This window comes from Rhinopithecus roxellana, chromosome 3 (genome assembly GCF_007565055.1).
Source record: "Rhinopithecus roxellana isolate Shanxi Qingling chromosome 3, ASM756505v1, whole genome shotgun sequence".
NCBI lineage: Eukaryota > Metazoa > Chordata > Mammalia > Primates > Cercopithecidae > Rhinopithecus > Rhinopithecus roxellana.
Window position 1 is genome coordinate 115,984,515 of NC_044551.1, and position 20,768 is coordinate 116,005,282.

Sequence of the window (20,768 nt, forward strand, 5' to 3'; positions counted from 1 at the left end):
TTGGTTATTGATGTTGATGGAAATTTTTTTCACTGCTATCTTACGTTTTTGTAGGACTGTTTTGCTTAAAAGTAAGCTAAAATCTGGGGGTGTCTAAAACCTAAGTGACCGTGTTTGTTTCTTTGTTTTTATTTTTTCTCTTAGGTAGATTTAGAAGTTGTCTGTGTCACATTTCTAAAATATTTAAAAGGAAGAATATTTTGTTTGCTTAAATAATTAGACTTGAGAGATTAAATAAGAAATAATGTACCCTTAGAATGAACTTTAGAGACTGTAATTTTCATAATTCTTTTTTTTTTCTGGTCCAGTGTTTAAAGACCACTCTTACTTTGTCACTTGACCTTGGCCCCATTATTATCTACTACCTGCCATATTTTTTGGTTCGAATGTAGACTCCCTCTTTTTCCTAGAGGATCACGGAGATTTTCTGGACAAAGGGAAAGAGAAAGAGAACACCTTGCTATGGTGTGGCTGTGCATTTTTGGATACATATATTAGTGTCCACTGAAAGTGGCAAATTTGAAGGGTTGCCTAAATACTCAGGTTCCGTTTCTTCACCCAAACTGGGAGACACTAAATAAGACAATTTAATTAGGATGTAATAGAATTACTTAGATGTATAAGTTAGATTTTATTTTAATGTAATTGTTAAAAATATTAGTGCCATTTTTATCATTACAATTGTCTTTTAAAAATTGCTGTAGTATTTCAATTGTTTAAATCACCTCTTTGATTTGGTTCTGTGATGCCTTAGTGCACAGGGAACAGAAATGTTTACTACTTAAGTACTCTCAAATACTTTAAAGTGATATATGACATTCTTTTGAAGTGATGGAGGCCTAAGCCAATCACAAGATGACAGCATTGTGGGAACAAGGCACTGTAGGCATAGTCTGGCTATAATGCCCATCCCTGGAACACTCTCATCCAGCAGCCCTGATCTCCTGCAGCCTACCACCAGTATGTTGGATTTTTCCAATCCTTCAGGTAATTTTCATATGTGATTTTATATTGCCATATTGGTACCAAATGAACAAATAGATGGTTAAGCCTTGTACAGCAAATACTAGAGTTACTTGCAGCCCTCTTAACTCTAGATTATGACTTGATGCAAAAGCTAAAGGGAGATTGTCTTGTTCTATTAATTTGAATGGTACATCCTCTAAAATAGAACAGAAGTACATGAAAAAGAGACTGCCTCTGGCCAGGCGCGGTGGCTCACGCCTGTAATCCCAGCACTTTTAGGAGGCTGAGGCGGGCGGATCACGAGGTCAGTAGATTGAGACCATCCTGGCTAATACGGTGAAACACCATCTCTACTAGAAATTCAAAAAATTAGCCAGGCGTGGTGGCAGGTGACTGTAGTCCCAGCTACTCGGGAGGCTGAGGCAGGAGAATGGTGTGAATCTGGGATGCAGAGCTTGCAGTGAGCCGAGATCGCGCCACTGTACTCCAGCCTGGGTGACAGAGCGAGACTCCGTCTCAAAAAAAAAAAAAAAAAAGAGACTACCTCTAACCACAGAATTAGGTATCTTTTAGTAATCCTAATCTAAGCAGTAGAGTGAAAACAGAGACCCTTCTCAGCCAAGATATGTCTTACCCAGGGTGTGGGAAAGAATAAGGCAGATTATTTTAATCTAAGTGGCCTCACCTTTTTCTATCAGAAAAGTGTTCGTAATTTTCTAAGAGCAGATTTTTTCTCAAACACCTGAAGCTAAAGTTGTTGTATTTGTCATGTATTGTTATCAGAGCATTATAGCATAATTTTCATTGTTGTTTGTACTTTCAGTGTGGAATGTCAAGTTCTTATTTTTGCATCTATTCATGTCGTGAGGCAAAAATTGTCACAATTATATAATCTAAAATTTTGTTACAAAGAAGAAAACCTTCAACTTTGAATAATTATATATCCATCACTTAAAGGATTTGAGATGGTTTTCAATAGAAAGCACATACAATTAAGCACTGAAACATATAATTGAGTCCAAGGAAAGGTGGGAGAAAAAAATGCTTCTACCAAAAGAAGCATAGTTCTGATTCACCTTCAGTTCTGACTCTAAAGTTCCTAGCAACTAGTGTAAAAAGGGAGGAAACTCAGTTCCATCTTGGTATTAGATGGAAATATAAGTGCCGTAGTAAAATTCATGTTTTATTATAGCAACTTCAGTAAAAACCTCAGGACATAACATAGTAACAGTTTAGTGAAAGTCATTCTGCACATGGTTTCTTCCTTTATATTTCAGTTGCCACTTAACCACTAGAGAGATTATTAAACCCAATAACGTGTTCTGACACATCACACTCTCTTACATGGCTACCAGTGTTCTTTTTAGAACAAAGATTTAATGAGTCATTACATTCCTAAGACATTTGTAGTGATTTTTATATTAGGGAAGTGTCATTCATGAGACAGAAAATACTCCAGTTATTTGATCCGAAGTTACTGTGAAGATTGTTACCAAGGTATAAAGTTAATTAAACTATTTACCGGAAAGGGTAAAGCAAGCACTAAGTTATCACAGAGGTAAGAAAACTGCAAACTGGATTCAGTTCTTGGTACATAAAAGAAATGTCACCACCAGGGTGAAGAAGTGTTGCTGACCTGAACCCCCTTTCTAGCCTCCTGTTCTGTCATTCTCTCCCCAATATTACTTCATCCCTCCTGAGTATGGCATGAACTTTCAGAATGCCCTTTCTTTGCCCGTGTTTGCCACCCATGGCCCTCTCCTTGCATGTCCAGTGAACCTTTTTATTTGTCAGTGCTGAACTCAAGTGTTACTTCACCTGGGAAACCGACCTCCTTCTGCCACAGAGTCAGTCTCCTACTGTTTGCTATGTGGCAGGATGGGAATTTATTTCTATGTCTCTCTGTGTGTTCTACAGCAGTGCTTTTCACACGACATAGAATATCCAAAAATAAAGTGTTTTCACACTTCCAAAGCACAAATTAAATATATGCTTTCATAAAACAAGTATTAGGGATCTTACGATTTGTAGTTGTAATAGTTTATATGGCTGTATGTTTGCCATAGGTATATGTAGGATGTGGGGCTGAGGGAATAAGGGATAGGGTTGTAGAAAGAGGCGAGAGAGAAGTTAGAGATTTAGCTGGGGGAACAAAGAGAAGAGGTTGAAATTATTATGTTTTAGAAAGTAAGTCCCCATGGAGCTGAAATTCAGACCTCTAAAGAGAAGGTGTGTTACTCAACTTGATTTCAGGTTGATTACATAATTCTCTCCTTGAGAACATGTTAAAAGGACTAAAAATGAAGATGCCTTTTTAAAACCTGTTCAGAGAACATCTGATATGTCTCAGTCTGCAGCATGTGCTTGTACCAGTAATGTGAACACATATATGATAGGTATTTAACTTATATTTTTAAACCCCCAAATATGTAATTTTGTGAAAAGTTTTTTATCTAGTGATGGATATTATTTATATTTGGATTGAAGAAAACATCAATTCCCAGTTAATTCCAAATTCAGCTTCTTATGTAATTTGTACAACACAAAAATTTAAATGAGCCATGTACGTCACATATGTATATTATAAGACATATGTAACAGCCAAGTTTGATTAATGTTTATCAGTCTTGAACTTACCTATATTTATCCTGCATTTTCAAAGTTATTACTAGATCAGAATGAAAGTGGGGGCAAAGCTACAGAACTGTAAGTTTGTTTCTGATTGCTTACTTTGATTTTGCTTTATTTTTGCTGCATACAGCTGTTGGTTTTTATTGTAAGTATCTTAAAGACTATGGTATTCTGTTGCCCTTGTTTGTATGTATTATTTTGCTATTTTTTAAAAGTCCAATGATACAGAATTGAATGAAGTAGTAAGGAGAACTTTTCTTTCCACTTAGAAGATAGCCAGTATTAACTGGCATATGTCCTTTTAGTCATTTTTTTAAATATATGTATGTTTTTATGTTTGGATAGAATCGGTATACATGCTATTCTGTAACTTCTGAAATGTTCTTTGGGATTTCTGACTCAATACAAGATGAGTCGTAAAAAAAATTAGGAGTGTGTGGCTAAAAGGAATTCAAAAAGGAATTTTTTTTTCTAGATCTGCGTGTAGAACTTACAGCTTACTTCTTTTCACTTAATAGCATGAACCCTTATTTGATTTATTTCATATAGTAAACTTTTCTTCATTGAAAATTTCTTTTTTTCTTTTATTATAGTTTAAGTTCTAGGGTACATGTGCATAACGTGCAGGTTTGTTACATATGTATATTTGTGCCATGTTGGTGTGCTGCACCCATCAACTCGTCAGCACCCATCAATTCATCATTTATATCATGTATAACTCCCCAATGCAATCCCTCCCCCCTCCGACCTCCCCATGATAGGCCCCAGTGTGTGATGTTCCCCTTCCCGAGTCCAAGTGATCTCATTGTTCAGTTCCCACCTATGAGTGAGAACATGCGGGGTTTGTTTTTTTCTTCTTGTGATAGTTTGCTAAGAATGATGGTTTCCAGCTGCATCCATGTCCCTACAAAGGACGCAAACTCATCCTTTTTTATGGCTGCATAGTATTCCATGGTGTATATGTGCCACATTTTCTTAATCCAGTCTGTCACAGATGGACATTTGGGTTGATTCCAAGTCTTTGCTATTGTGAATAGTGCCACAATAAACATACGTGTACATGTGTCTTTGTAGTAGAATAATTTATAATCCTTTGGTTATATACCCAGTAGTGGGATGGCTGGGTCATATGGTACATCTAGTTCTAGATCCTTGAGGAATTGCCATACTGTTTTCCATAATGGTTGAACTAGTTTACAATCCCACCAACAGTGTAAAAGTGTTCCTATTTCTCCACATCCTCTCCAACAACTGTTGTTTCCTGATTTTTTAATGATTGCCATTCTAACTGGTGTGAGATGGTATCTCATTGTGGTTTTGATTTGCATTTCTCTGATGGCGAGTGATGATGAGCATTTTTTCATGTGTCTGTTGGCTGTATGAATGTCTTCTTTTGAGAAATGTCTGTTCATATCCTTTGCCCACTTTTTGATGGGGTTGTTTATTTTTTTCTTGTATATTTGTTTGAGTTCTTTGTAGATTCTGGATATTAGCCCTTTGTCAGATGAGTAGATTGCAAAAATGTTCTCCCATTCTGTAGGTTGCCTGTTCACTCTGATGGTAGTTTCTTTTGCTGTGCAGAAGCTCTTTAGTTTAATGAGATCCCATTTGTCAATTTTGGCTTTTGCTGCCGTTGCTTTTGGTGTTTTAGACATGAAGTCCTTGCCCATGCCTATGTCCTGAATGGTACTACCTAGATTTTCTTCTAGGGTTTTTATGGTATTAGGTCTAACATTTAAGTCTCTAATCCATCTTGAATTAATCTTCGTATAAGGAGTAAGGAAAGGATCCAGTTTCAGCTTTCTACTTATGGCTAGCCAATTTTCCCAGCACCATTTATTAAATAGGGAATCCTTTCCCCATTTCTTGTTTCTCTCAGGTTTGTCAAAGATCAGATGGCTGTAGATGTGTGGTATTATTTCTGAGGACTCTGTTCTGTTCCATTGGTCTATATCTCTGTTTTGGTACCAGTACCATGCTGTTTTGGTTACTGTAGCCTTGTAGTATAGTTTGAAGTCAGGTAGCGTGACGCCTCCAGCTTTGTCCTTTTGACTTAGGATTGTCTTGGCAATGCGGGCTCTTTTTTGGTTCCATATGAACTTTAAAGCAGTTTTTTCCAATTCTGTGAAGAATCTCATTGGTAGCTTGATGGGGATGGCATTGAATCTTATAAATTACCTTAGGCAGTATGGCCATTTTCACGATATTGATTCTTCCTATCCATGAGCATGGTATGTTCTTCCATTTCTTTAATGTGTCCTCTTTGATTTCACTGAGCAGTGGTTTGTAGTTCTCCTTGAAGAGGTCCTTGACATCCCTTGTAAGTTGGATTCCTAGGTATTTGATTCTCTTTGAAGCAAGTGTGAATGGAAGTTCATTCCTGATTTGGCTCTCTGCTTGTCTGTTACTGGTGTATAAGAATGCTTGTGATTTTTGCACATTAATTTTGTATCCTGAGACTTTGCTGAAGTTGCTTATCAGCTTAAGGAGATTTTGGGCTGAGACGATGGGGTTTTCTAAATATACAATCATGTCATCTGCAAACAGGGACAATTTGACTTCTTTTCCTAACTGAATACCCTTGATTTCTTTCTCTTGCCTGATTGCCCTAGCCAGAACTTCCAACACTATGTTGAATAGGAGTGGTGAGAGAGGGCATCCCTGTCTTGTACCAGTTTTCAAAGGGAATTTTTCCAGTTTTTGCCCATTCAGTATGATATTAGCTGTGGGTTTGTCATAAATAGCTCTTATTATTTTGAGGTACGTTCCATCAATACCGAATTTATTGAGCGTTTTTAGCATGAAGGGGTGTTGAATTTTGTCAAAAGCCTTTTCTGCATCTATTGAGATAATCATGTGGTTCTTGACTTTGGTTCTGTCTATATGCTGGATTACGTTTATTGATTTGCGAATGTTCAACCAGCCTTGCATCCCAGGGATGAAGCCCGCTTGATCATGGTGGATAAGCTTTTTGATGTGCTGCTGAATCCGGTTTGCCAGTATTTTATTGAGGATTTTTGCATCGATGTTCATCAGGGATATTGGTCTAAAATTCTCTTTTTTTGTTGTGTCTCTGCCAGGCTTTGGTATCAGGATGATGTTGGCCTCATAAAATGAGTTAGGGAGGATTCCCTCTTTTTCAATTGATTGGAATAGTTTCAGAAGGAATGGTACCAGCTCCTCCTTGTACCTCTGGTAGAATTCAGCTGTGAATCCATCTGGTCCTGGACTTTTTTTGGTGGGTAGGCTATTAATTGTTGCCTCAATTTCAGAGCCTGCTATTGGTCTATTCAGGGATTCAACTTCTTCCTGGTTTAGTCTTGGGAGAGTGTAAGTGTCCAGGAAATTATCCATTTCTTCTAGATTTTCTAGTTGATTTGCGTAGAGGTGTTTATAGTATTCTCTGATGGTAGTTTGTATTTCTATGGGGTCGGTGGTGATATCCCCTTTATCATTTTTTATTGCATCTATTTGATTCCTCTCTCTTTTCTTCTTTATTAGTCTTGCTAGCGGTCTGTCAATTTTGTTGATCTTTTCAAAAAACCAACTCCTGGATTCATTGATTTTTTGGAGGGTTTTTTGTGTCTCTATCTCCTTCAGTTCTGCTCTGATCTTAGTTATTTCTTGCCTTCTGCTAGCTTTTGAATGTGTTTGCTCTTGCCTCTCTAGTTCTTTTAATTGTGATGTTAGAGTGTCAGTTTTAGATCTTTCCTGCTTTCTCTTGTGGGCATTTAGTGCTATAAATTTCCCTCTACACACTGCTTTAAATGTGTCCCAGAGATTCTGGTATGTCGTATCTTTGTTCTCATTGGTTTCAAAGAACATCTTTATTTCTGCCTGCATTTCATTATGTACCCAGTAGTCATTCAGGAGCAGGTTGTTCAGTTTCCATGTAGTTGAGCAGTTTTGATTGAGTTTCTTAGTCCTGAGTTCTAGTTAGATTGCACTGTGGTCTGAGAGACAGTTTGTTATAATTTCTGTTCTTTTACATTTGCTGAGGAGTGCTTTACTTCCAATTATGTGGTCAATTTTGGAGTAAGTGCAATGTGGTGCTGAGAAGAATGTATATTCTGTTGATTTGGGGTGGAGAGTTCTATAGATGTCTATTAGGTCCGCTTGGTACAGAGATGAGTTCAATTCCTGGATATCCTTGTTAACTTTCTGTCTCGTTGATCTGTCTAATTTTGACAGTGGAGTGTTGGAAGTCTCCCATTATTATTGTATGGGTGTCTAAGTCTCTTTGTAAGTCTCTAAGGACTTGCTTTATGAATCTGGGTGTTCCTGTATTGGGTGCATATATATTTAGGAGAGTTAGCTCTTCCTGTTGAATTGATCCCTTTACCATTATGTAATGGCCTTCTTTGTCTCTTTTGATCTTTGATGGTTTAAAGTCTGTTTTATCAGAGACTAGGATTGCAACCCCTGCTTTTTTTTGTTCTCCATTTGCTTGGTAGATCTTCCTCCATCCCTTTATTTTGAGCCTATGTATGTCTCTGCATGTGAGATGGGTCTCCTGAATACAGCAGACTGATGGGTCTTGACTCTTTATCCAGTTTGCCAGTCTGTGTCTTTTAATTGGAGCATTTAGTCCATTTACATTTAAGGTTAATATTGTTATGTGTGAACTTGATCCTACCATTATGATATTGACTAGTTATTTTGCTCGTTAGTTGATGCAGTTTCTTCCTAGCCTCGATGGTCTTTACATTTGGCATGTTTTTGCAATGGCTGGTACCGGTTGTTCCTTTCCATGTTTAGGGCTTCCTTCAGGGTCTCTTGTAAGGCAGGCCTGGTGGTGACAAAATCTCTAAGCATTTGCTTATCTGTAAAGGATTTAATTTCTCCTTCACTGATGAAATTTAGTTTGGCTGGATATGAAATTCTGGGTTTAAAATTCTTTTCTTTAAGAACGTTGAATATTGGCCCCCACTGTCTTCTGGCTTGTAGAGTTTCTGCCGAGAGATCTGCTGTTAGTGTGATGGGCTTCCCTTTGTGGGTAACCCGACCTTTCTCTCTGGCTGCCCTTAAGATTTTTTCCTTCATTTCAACTTTGGTGAATCTGGCAATTATGTGTCTTGGAGTTGCTCTTCTCGAGGAGTATCTTTGTGGCGTTCTCTGTATTTCCTGAGTTTGAATGTTGGCCTGCCCTACTAGGTTGGGGAAGTTCTCCTGGATGATATCTTGAAGAGTGTTTTCCAACTTGGTTCCATTTTCCCCCTCACTTTCAGGCACCCCAATCAGACGTAGATTTGGTCTTTTTACATAATCCCATACTTCTTGTAGGCTTTGTTCATTTCTTTTTCTTCTTTTTTCTTTTGGTTTCTCTTCTCGCTTCATTTCATTCATTTGATCCTCAATCGCTGATACTCTTTCTTCCAATTGATCAAGTCAGTTACTGAAGCTTGTGCATTTGTCACGTATTTCTCGTGTCATGGTTTTCATCTCTGTCATTTCGTTTATGACCTTCTCTGCATTAATTAGTCTAGCTGTCAATTCTTCCACTCTTTTTTCAAGATTTTTAGTTTCTTTGCGCTGGGTACGTAATTCCTCCTTTAGCTCTGAGAAGTTTGATGGACTGAAGCCTTCTTCTCTCATCTCGTCAAAGTCATTCTCTGACCAGCTTCGATCCGTTGCTGGCGATGGGCTGCGCTCCTTTGCAGGGGGAGATGCGCTCTTATTTTTTGAATTTCCAGCTTTTCTGCCCTGCTTTTTCCCCATCTTTGTGGTTTTATCTGTCTCTGGTCTTTGATGATGGTGACGTACTGATGGAGTTTTGGTATAGGTGTCCTTCCTGTTTGATAGTTTTCCTTCTGACAATCAGGACCCTCAGCTATAGGTCTGTTGGAGATTGCTTGAGGTCCACTCGGTATAGGTGTCCTTCCTGTTTGATAGTTTTCCTTCTGACAATCAGGACCCTCAGCTATAGGTCTGTTGGAGATTGCTTGAGGTCCACTCCAGACTCTGTTTGCCTGGGTATCAGCAACAGAGGTTGCAGAAGATAGAATATTGCTGAACAGCGAGTGTACCTGTCTGATTCTTACTTTGTAAGCTTCCTCTCAGGGGTGTACTCCACCCTGTGAGATGTGGGGTGTCAGACTGCCCCTAGTGGGGGATGTCTCCCAGTTAGGCTACTCAGGGGTCAGGGACCCACTTGAGCAGGCAGTCTGTCCGTTCTCAGATCTCAACCTCCGTGTTGGGAGATCCACTGCTCTCTTCAAAGCTGTCAGACAGAGTCGTTCGCGTCTGCTCAGGCCTCTGCTGCTTCCCCTGTTGTTTTTTAGCTGAGCCCTGCTCCCAGAGGTGGAGTCTATAGAGACAGGCAGGTTTCGTTGAGCTGCTGTGAGCTCCGCCCAGTTCGAGCTTCCCAGTGGCTTTGTTTACCTACTTAAGCCTCAGGAATGGCGGGCGCCCCTCCCCCAGCCTCGCTGCTGCCTTGAGGTTAGATCACCGCAGACTGCTGTGTTAACAATGAGGGAGGCTCCGTGGGCGTGGGACCCTCCCGGCCAGGTGAGGGATATATTCTTCTGGTGTGCCCGTTTGCTTAAAGCGCAGTATTGGGGTGGGAGTTACCCAATTTTCCAGGTGTTGTGTGTCTCAGTTCCCCTGGCTAGGAAAAGGGATTCCCTTCCTCCTTGCGCTTTCTAGGTAAGGCGATGCCTCGCCCTGCTTCAGCTCTCGCTGGTCTGGTTGGGCTGCAGCAGCTGACCAGCACCGATTGTCCGGCACTCCCTAGTGAGATGACCCCAGTACCTCAGTTGAAAATGCAGAAATCACTGGTCTTCTGTGTCGCTCGTGCTGGGAGTTGCGAGACTGGAGCTGTTCCTATTCGGCCATCTTGCTCCGCCTGAAAATTTCTTATTTTTATTAGTTTTTTATTATAAAGGAACACAATCATAGCTTTTAAAAAATTAAACTGCCAGGATAAGATAGAATGTAAAAGTCACCACTCCCCCAGAATTTAGTTCTTAATTTACTTATATATCCTTCCAGAAATTTCATTGCACATAAAATGTGTGTGCCATTGCTTGCACCCCAAATGAGATGTTTTACTTTTCTTCCACTTAACTGTTTCACTTTAGCAATATGCCTTTGAACACTTTTCTGTTTCAAGATGTGTTATTCTACCACAAATTTTTAAACAGCTAACAGAATTTTTTTGACCAGTCCCTGTTAGTAGACACTTATAGTATTGCCTAATCTTTGTGTTCACGTATCTTTACCTGTTTTATGTATGCATTATTATATGTTGAGTTTTGAAAAACTAGTTTGTGGGCATGTGTTTTCTTTCTCATTAAATAAGTGCCTAAAAAATACGTGTTTTGCCCCTTGACCTGCAAAACTTAAAATGTTTACTATCTGGCTCCTTACAGAACAATTTTTTCAATCCTTAGTATACCACTACCCTTTGTTTTTCTGTGTGATGCTTTTCACTATATGAATTTTCTTCCTTACTTGATGTCTTGTCTGTCCTTGAGCTCATGTTTACTTACTTGAATGTAAGTAAATTCCCTGAGAGTAGAGGCTTTATGTGTCTCACTTACCACTGTATCTTCATCACCTGGAACCCTGTTGACACTTAACAGGCACTTCATAAATATTTATTCATCAATTAACAATTTAAAGCAGAATGAAAAGTCAGTCTTTTTTTTTTTTGAGATCATCTTAAATACCTAAAAGTTCTCCCATTTTTGGTGTAATCTCAGAGTCAGTACGTACATCCTTCAAGTATTCATTTTTTAATTTTACTGCTATAAGATTTATAAGTTAGCTCTCTAGAAAGTTCATCTATGGCTGAAAGTCTAGATATCTGAGGTTTCTATTAAATTTATTTACCTATTACATAAGATTTCTAAACATGAAATATGAATCTTGATCCTCCAGGATTTTTTTTTTTTTTTTTGACAGAGTCTCTCTCTGTCACCCAGGCTGGACTGCAGTAGTGTGATCTCGGCTCCCTGCAACCTCTACCTCCTGGGCTCAAGTGATCCTCCCACCTCAGACTCCCGAGTAGCTGGGCCTATAGGCACACACCACCACGCCCAGATAACATTTGTAATTTTTGTGGAGGCAGGGCTTCTCCATGTTCCCCAGGCTGGTTTTGATCTCCTGGGCTCAAGTGGTCTGCTCACCTCAGCCCCGCAAAGTGCTAGAATTATAAGCATGAACCACCGCCCCTGGCTTCCAAGATTCTTTTTAAATGTCTGTTTTGCTTTTAAAATTGTACTGTATTTTTGTGTGCATTTTAGCTTTGTGCCTAAAATTTGAAATGATTGGATCATTTTTTTCCCTTTTGATTCAACTTTATTGGAACATATTGACCATCTAAGCGATTAACATTTGAGTGCTGCATGCCAAGTACTGTACTTGGCATGTATGTTGTTTTCCAACTAACAAAAAACATGTTTGTAAAGTATATTATATAATATATATGTAACAATTCTAAAATACAGGTTTACACTGTCATTAATATTAACGCAGAGAAAGTTTTTCCTCTGATGGCTCTCCATCACTTTTCCAAGTTGATATTTGTTACCTTGGCAGTTTCATCAGAGTTTGGATTAAGGGATACCCTTTAAATAATCCCATTTATGAATCTGTTCTAAAGGTATCCATTTGTGATACCTGAATCACTCTTATGTGATCATACAACAATTTGTCCTTCACATGGACAAATCACTTTAACAAAGTATGACTTTTTAACACTATGCAGCAAGATACACAGTTGTGTGCTCCTTCCCAGAAGATGTCACAATGTATTAGCAGCAAGGGAAGAGAACATGAAATGTGTACAAATTCCCACCCTGTCTTTGTGAATAAGTTTCTCTGAAGAAAATAATAAAAGGTATCAGAACATCTCCCCATTCCCTCAAGGTCAGTCAGTACCACTGGCTAAGGCTCAGCCCCCAAAGATCTAGTAAAATGATTCAATTCTGGAGCCCAGGATGGCTGGGACCTACTTTTATGAAGAGGGTAGCAACAGTACCGGTAATAACACAGTATATTGTTTGTTCCTTTTTCATGGACTTAAAAAGATAGTGGAAACCCATTTGTTTAGTATATTTCTCTTGGCAAATTGAAATGTCCATTTGTTTGCAATAATCTTCTAGCACAGGGTAGAGAAGTTATTAGTCCGTTTTCACGCTGCTGATAAAGACCTACCCACGACGGGGCAATTTACAAAGGAAAGAGGTTTAATGCACTTAACGGTTCCACGTGGCTGGGGAAGCCTCACAATCCTGGCAGAAAGCAAGGAGGAGCAAGTCACATCTTGGATGACAGCAGGGAAAGACAGTTTGTGCAGGGGAACTCCTCTTTTTAAAACCATCAGATCTCATGAGACTTACTATTGTGAGAACAGCATGAGAAAGACTCGCCCCCATGATTCAGTTACCTCCCACTGGCTCCCTCCCATGACATGTGGGAATTGTGGGAGTTAACAATTCAAGATGAGATTTGGTTGGGGACACAGCCAAACCATTTCAAGAAGTATCTCTGATTTTGGTGAATCTTGAAACAGTCCCACCTTGTAGGTTTAAAAACCTGATGATGTCAGCAGCCTACTAAGGATTGGCTCATCAGAATGAAATCTGAACAAGGTGCATTTGATAACTCAGATTTCTTAATACATTGAGGAAAGAGAGTTTGATGCATCCTTGTTACACAAGGAACCTGAGTGGATGAAGTATTCTACTTTTAACTTGACAGGACCCAGAACATTCAACATATGTTGGCTAAGACCGCTTGTCCCTGGAATTATATTCATGTATATTCAGTTGAATCTTTCAGTCCTCAGAGCAAGTCTTTTTTTTTTTTTGGTCCTCAGTCTCAAGAGGACCAAAAAAATTATTTTATGAAAATATTTCCTGCCATATCTGTATCTGTTCTATTTCTCCCTTTTATACCAGGGATTATACCTCAGGACATTCTGAGATAAATTTGTAATTTTTTTTTTCCTCTAAAGGTTAACAGTGTCCATGATGCTAAGAAGGTGATGTTGGACAAACTGTATAATTACTTGAGCCCCCAAAATCTTCCACCCTGCCCCCACTGCAGTCATCACACACATACAAAAAAGCCACAGTAATATATATTCCCTAATTTTTTTTTCTCTTTTGAGACTGGGTCTTGCTCTGTTACTCAGAGTGGAGTGCAGTGGCATGATCTCAGTTCACTGCAGCTTCAACCTCCCAGGCTCAAGTGATTCTCCCACTTCCGCCTCCCGAGTAGCTGGAACTACAAGAATGTGCCACCACAGCCAGCTAATTTTTAAAAAGTTTTTATAGAGACAAAGTCTTGCTATATATCCAGGCTGGTCTCAAAATCCTGGGTTCAAGTGATCCTCCAGTCTCAGCTTCCCAAAGGCCTGGGATTATAGGTGTGAGTCATGCCCAGCCTGTATTCCTAATTTTTAAAAAAGGAAACTTTTGCAACAGTAATTTATTGTCATTGGGAAAATTTTTAGCATTTGTTCATGCTATAAAGTCACTTTTCACTTACATTTAATTATATTAAATATTAACTTATCATGTTGAACGTTGGTCCAGAGTTCTATAATGACAAAAAGAAATAAGATAGAACAAGGGGGGGTGGAATATTATTTTTTACATGTGCTTATCATATAAACATCGTCTCAAATTTTTCTACTAAGAGCAGAAGTTACAAGGGCAAAGACTAAGATTTCACCAGGTGAGCATTTAAAATTTTCCTGTGTTAAAAATAAATAAAATATAGAAACTAAGCATTTTCCACTTCATAGTTGACTAAGTGTTGTTATTTACTACAGTACATTAGGAAAAAAACATAAAGGATACCAAAAAGTATTTTTAAAAATAAATAATGGTTCATTAAACCATTATCAGTTACTGAGTCTTACCAGTAACCAAAGAAATGAAAAAATAACGATATTATTTTTAGAGGGAGGAAAAGAATAAGGTTTATGAAATGGGAAAGCAAAACAAAACATTAATACACAGTTTTTTTAAGGATGTGACCAAATTTGTTCCCTTACACTCTAGGATTATAAAATATTATAACCTCTGTGGAGAACAGTTTGGCAGTATATTTCAGAAACCTTAAAACTATGTATACCTTCTAACTCAGGAGTTCTGTTTTTGAGAATTTTCACTGAGGAAGTAATTAGATTGCCTGCAGAGGCTTACTTACTTTTGACAGGGGGTAACGGGCATATCATGTCATTTATAATAATAGAAAGTGGTAAGCAATCTAAATGTCATTAAGGATTTGGATAATTGAAATATATAAAATATATATTATGGAGTACTATGTCTTCATTAAAAATAGTTTTGTAGAAGAATATAATGACATTAAAATGTTTTATAAACTATTAAATGAAAAAAATTCTGGCTTCCAAATCATATATATAGTATGAGCCCAAGGTTTGTCTTTGGGTTTTTCTATCAATGATTTGTTATCTGAAAAAAAAAATAGATATATTTATCAATAAATGCAACAGTGACTTCTGTTAATATTGTGAAATAGAAATGTATATTTCAGTGTTCAGAGGGATCATTGTGATTCACATTGTTTTTTGAAGGGTTTAAAAGTAATTAAAAAAAAATAACAAGGCATATCTTTCTATTTATGTAGATATTCCTGATCAAGTTATAAGAGTTTTCAAAGTGGATCAGCAAAGTTGCTACATTATCATCAGTAAAGACACTACAGCTAAAGAAGTAGTTTGTCATGCCGTTCATGAATTTGGTTTGACCGGTGCATCCGACACATACTCTCTCTGTGAAGTTTCTGTTACTCCTGAGGGTGTCATAAAACAGAGAAGACTTCCAGATCAGTTCTCCAAATTAGCTGATAGAATTCAACTCAATGGAAGGTGAATAAGCTTATTAGTGGATGTGCTTATTTGTAGATGTGCTTTTGACGATTTCCTGTTAAAACAGATGTTGTAAGTAGAAACATCATCATGTTTTAGTGCTGCTAAATTCACTGTAGAAGACAGCTTGATAAAATATCTTATCACTCCTGCTAAAATAAACTCTTAGAACCACTGATATAATCTAGTTCCTGTTTTTTATAGAGGGAACTGAATGATACAGATCTTCATATATATCTGAATGAATGTATTTTTAATGTGGCCGGTATGTACTTTGGCGAAAGAAGCCATGGTTTTCACAGTTCTTTTTCTAAGTAGTTTTCCTTTTATGAATATGCAGGAAAATTTTAAAGTTTTTAAAATGTGTTCTGAAAATTATTTAATAAACTAGATTATTTCTGTAGTACATTTGTTCCTTACTCTGGTAATTTTCTCTGAGAATAATCTTTTTTTTTTTTTTTTGAGATGGAGTCTCCCTCTGTCGCCCAGGCTGGAGTGCAGTGGCATGATATCAGCTCACTGCAACCTCCACCTCCCAGGTTCAAGCGGTTCTCCTGCCTCAGCCTTCTGAGTACCTGGGACTACAGGCACATGCCACCATGCCTGGCTAATTTTGTGTTTTTAGTAGAGACGAGGTTTCACCATGTTGGCCAGGCTGGTCTCAACTTACCTCAAGTGATCTGCCTGCCTCGCCTCCCAAAGTGCTGGCATTACAAGCGTGATCCACTGCGCCCAACCACTCTGAGAATAATCTTTTTGGTAACCCAGTTTCATATGTAGAACAAGATCCTTAGAAAGCTCACAGTGACTGCATGCCATGGTTGCTGTGAAATGAGAATGAGTTAACTCTGTTTTGCTGGCTATACGTAGTGGTTAAGAACATAGACCCTGGATTCAGACTGCCCACATTCAAATCCCAGCTCTGGCTATGTGACCTTGAGCAAGTTATGTAGCTTCTCTGCCTGAATTTCCTCATCCATAAAATGAGGATAATAATAATAGTATATACCTCATGGGAATGTTGTAAGGATTAAGTGAGTTACTAAGTCTACCATACCTTATCAACATTATTACATATAGCATAATGAGTTTCAACACTATTTTTTATGGCATTATCTTAGGCGTTTGAACAGTCTAAAAGCAGAAAAAAGAGTTTCTTGACAGTAAAAAATAGATGGATAGATGGATACAAACTTAGGCTTAAATCAAGTTGGATTATTAGAAAAGAGTGAAGTAAAAGCATGTGATACATTACCTCTTTTCCTTAGTAACATCCCTTCACAAGATGTTTCCTGTCTCTTAGCTTTTAAGTGCTGTAGAATTGTTGATCTAAAGAGAAGAAAGGAAAATATAGGTCTTAGTGTATGGTTACTGATCAGTGCCACTTGCTGGAATGAGGTTTTGTATTTAACAAGGGAGAAACCATTAGTGGAAGTGTTTCCCCTCCTTTGTAGATTTCATTCTTCTTGCTTCACTTGGAAATTTATTTAAAAGGAAATGAATGCAGTAACTTCTGAATAGAGATTTTTAACCATCTTGATTCAGGAATTTATTTTGCCTTAATTAGAATTCATGCTGTTCATAAACAAATACTTACATAGTACCAACCATCTGTCAGATAAAACAGTAAAATAAAAGCTTTACGAGGTCAAGGCCAGTACCTAAAATAGTGTCTCATAGATAGTTTCTAAAATGATTAAGTTCATGACATAACATTATATTTACTCTTTAATAGATGCCGGTTGGTGGAATAAGAGACAGACTTCTCAAAAATTCTTCTCATTTAAAATGTTAATTTTTCATTTTATCTGTAAATGAATATTTTTGGCTAAAAGTTTTTTTTTTTTTTTTTTTTTTATTTTGAGACAAAGTCTGGCTCTGTCGCCCAGGCTGGAGTGCGGTGGCCGGATCTCAGCTCACTGCAAGCTCCGCCTCCCGGGTTTACGCCATTCTCCTGCCTCAGCCTCCCAAGTAGCTGGGACTACAGGCGCCCGCCTCGTCGCCCGGCTAGTTTTTTGTATTCTTTAGTAGAGACGGGGTTTCACCGTATTAGCCAGGGTGGTCTCGATCTCCTGACCTTGTGATCCGCCTGTCTCGGCCTCCCAAAGTGCTGGGATTACAGGCTTGAGCCACCGCTCCCGGCCGGCTAAAAGTTATTAACAATAAAATGATATTTACAACAACAAAAAAGAGGAAAAGTGCTCACTCTTAATCATATTTACGAATACATTTATTTTAAAAAATTTTTCCATTTAGGTATTATTTAAAAAATAACATGGAAACAGAAACCTTATGTTCAGATGAAGATGCTCAAGAACTGGTTAAAGAAAGCCAGCTATCCATGCTGCAGCTCAGTACCATTGAGGTGGCCACCCAGCTGTCAATGAGGGACTTTGATTTGTTTCGTAATATTGAGCCGACTGAGTACATCGATGACCTTTTTAAGTTAAATTCCAAAACAGGAAATACTCACTTGAAGAGGTTTGAGGACATTGTAAACCAAGAGACATTCTGGGTTGCCTCAGAAATTTTAACTGAAGCAAATCAGCTCAAACGAATGAAGATTATTAAGCATTTTATTAAAATTGCACTTCACTGTCGAGAATGTAAGAACTTCAATTCCATGTTTGCAATAATAAGGTAAGTTGGTACAAATAGGTACAAATGTCTGTATGGTTTTGTCATTACATGAAGCTGATTTTCTGCTTAGGTATTAAATGCCTATGAAAAGAAATGTTCAGTTAATATGCCTGTATTGAAGTGTTGTTAGATTTAATGTCTTTTCCATTCTGGTGGTATTGGCTTTTTCTATTTTTACTTTTTATTTATTTATTTATTTATTTATTTTTTGAGACAGAGTCTGGCTCTGTCGCCCAGGCTGGAGTGCAGTGGCTCGATCTTGGCTCACTGCAAGCTCCACCTGCCGGGTTCACGCCTTTCTCCTGCCTCAGCCTGCAGGGTAGCTGGAACTACAGGCACCCGCCACCACGCCCGGCTAATTTTTTTGTATTTTTAGTAGAGACAGGTTTTCACTGTGTTAGCCAGGATGGTCTCAATCTCCTGACCTCGTGATCTGCCCGCGTGGGCCTCCCAAAGTGCTGGGATTACAGGCGTGAGCCACCGCGCCCGGCCTCTATTTTTATTTCTTCCATCTTTCTCTTCTTTTTTGTAAATGAAAGTGGGTGATTGCCTTCTAATTTTTCTCTCTCCCCTAACCCCCAAGCCCCCGCCTTGAGTGATTATATCGTCTTCAGATATGTGCCCAGTGGCTGGTCTTTGTCATTAGACTTCTGTACTGTGGTTTTTTTAAGTACCTGCCTCACTATGATTTGATGCTGAAAAATCACAGTATGGTATCAGTACTTTGACCTAAAGTTGCTATTTTGAAACAACAACATCGATAATAGTAATAGCAACCATTTGGTAAGCTCTTCCTGTTTTCCAGGCACTACTTGAGGTATCACTGGATGTGGTATTCCTCAAGCAAGTTAGGCCATTAGAATAATAAACATATTTTGACATTCATAAGCCCAGGAAGTGTAGATAATTACGTGAGCTGTCCCACTCCTTCTCCCCACTTATTATGAGAAGTTAATTGTAGGTAATTTATTTTCTGACCTTTATTTAGCACACTGTAGATCGACAAAGGGATTCTTCTTAAAACAAGTTTAATTTTAAAAGGGAGAGGAGTTGTAGTTAGGTCTATGATGTACTTATAAATAGCAGCATAATTCCACTTGAACTAATCTTACCTATACACATCCCCCACAGAATTTATGATTATTTGTTTCTACTCCTCATGTAAGATTAAAAAGTAGAATCTTTATAGGGACTCTTTAGTCATGACTCTGTCATGGAAATAGGATGTGCCTTTATTAAGTTAACCAGTGGCTACAATTGAACTGAACACTCTAGGAGTATTGAATAGAGATTAACAGAGTGATCTTTAGAATCAGCTGCACCGGTATTTGAATCCTGCCTCTCCCGTATAGTAGCGGTGTGTCAGTGGAAAACTGAAGATAGGTTTTCTTATCTGTAAAATGCAAGGATTACGTCACCTATATCACAGTTTTTAAACAGCTAGGTCTAAAACAGGGGAATAAAGATGCCACTGATAAACACTTGGAAGGCTAGAAATTGAACCTGTTTGTAAAGGAAGCATCAAGTAAAGAATTTGAAAATTACGAACTGAGTTTTAGAGTCCACTATGAAGAAAATTGATTGACACTGAGAGAACAGATCTCTGTATAGAAGAGAGGATAGAAAGGAAGTGTTAGAGGTCTAAAAACCATACCTTAGTATGATGACTCAGTGTGAGGGTAAAGAAAAAGAGTCTAGCCAAAGAGATAGATAATCAATACAAGAAATAGGGTAGCACAGTTATGATAATGTCATCAAAGCCAACGAAATTGAGTGATTTGAGAGAAGATGTGATGAACAGTAGCCCAAAGAAGGGGGTGGATAGGAAAGGGCTGAGATTTAGTTAAGAGGCTTTGTTTGGTTAAGAGATTTGTTTTGTTACAAAGAATATTTGTTCTGCACATTTTCATAGCTCATGTAAAGATAATTGCTTTGTTTCTTTTGTATTCTTTTTAAGATAATTGCTTTGTATTCTTGTACTTCCTATTCAGGCAGATCAAAGAATATACTCTTTGCAGCAGAGATGGCAAAGGTGAATCATTCTGCTCTGGCTATAATTAATAACTTTTTATAATTATAATATAATTTTAACTTTTTGAATAGACATGACATGTACATGGGAAAAACTTTAAAGATACTAAAAGAGTACGCAGTGAAAGTAACTCTCTCACTCAGTCCCTAATCCACCCAAATTCCTCTCCCCAGAGATACTGTTACCTTTTTTCATTCAAGAAATACTCTATGCATATAGCAAGCATATAAATGTATATTTAGAACTACCTTGGCTTATTTTGTTTAATTTATCTTGGAGATTATTTTACATCAGTACTTATAAAGTTGTCTCATTTTTTTTTTTTTAAACAACTACAAAGTACTCCTTTGTATTGTGGAGTACACGTTATGGATATTTCTAAATTTCCAGCCTCTGGCTATTTAAAACAGTGTGTGGTGTTTACTTTTGCCATGTAGAAATTGTTTTATTTTTATGTAGATGTATTATTTTTTTTTTCCTCCTGGAGTTTCTGCTTTTTGTGGTTAGTGAAGAACACAGAATTGCCTAGGTCTGAATCCAGTGTTGGCACTTGTTGACTGTGTGAACTGAGTTTCCTCATTTGTCAGATGGGAAATCCTGGTAGTTCATACCTCATAGGATTAAGAATATTCAATGAGCTAATACATTGAG

At 37.9% G+C, this 20,768-nt stretch overlaps 1 protein-coding gene across 3 annotated transcripts in view; it reads left to right on the top strand.

Annotated features, from left to right (window-relative positions):
* The window catches only part of RAPGEF6 (Rap guanine nucleotide exchange factor 6), a 234,450-nt gene that overhangs the window by 177,526 nt on the left and 36,156 nt on the right, over positions 1-20,768 (top strand). For all 3 annotated transcript variants that reach the window (XM_010381558.2, XM_030926750.1, XM_010381559.2), the window contains 3 exons: positions 830-987; positions 15,205-15,445; positions 17,702-18,085. In XM_010381558.2, the coding sequence (XP_010379860.2) occupies positions 830-987; positions 15,205-15,445; positions 17,702-18,085 (783 nt within the window). The remainder of the gene's footprint in view (positions 1-829; positions 988-15,204; positions 15,446-17,701; positions 18,086-20,768) is intronic.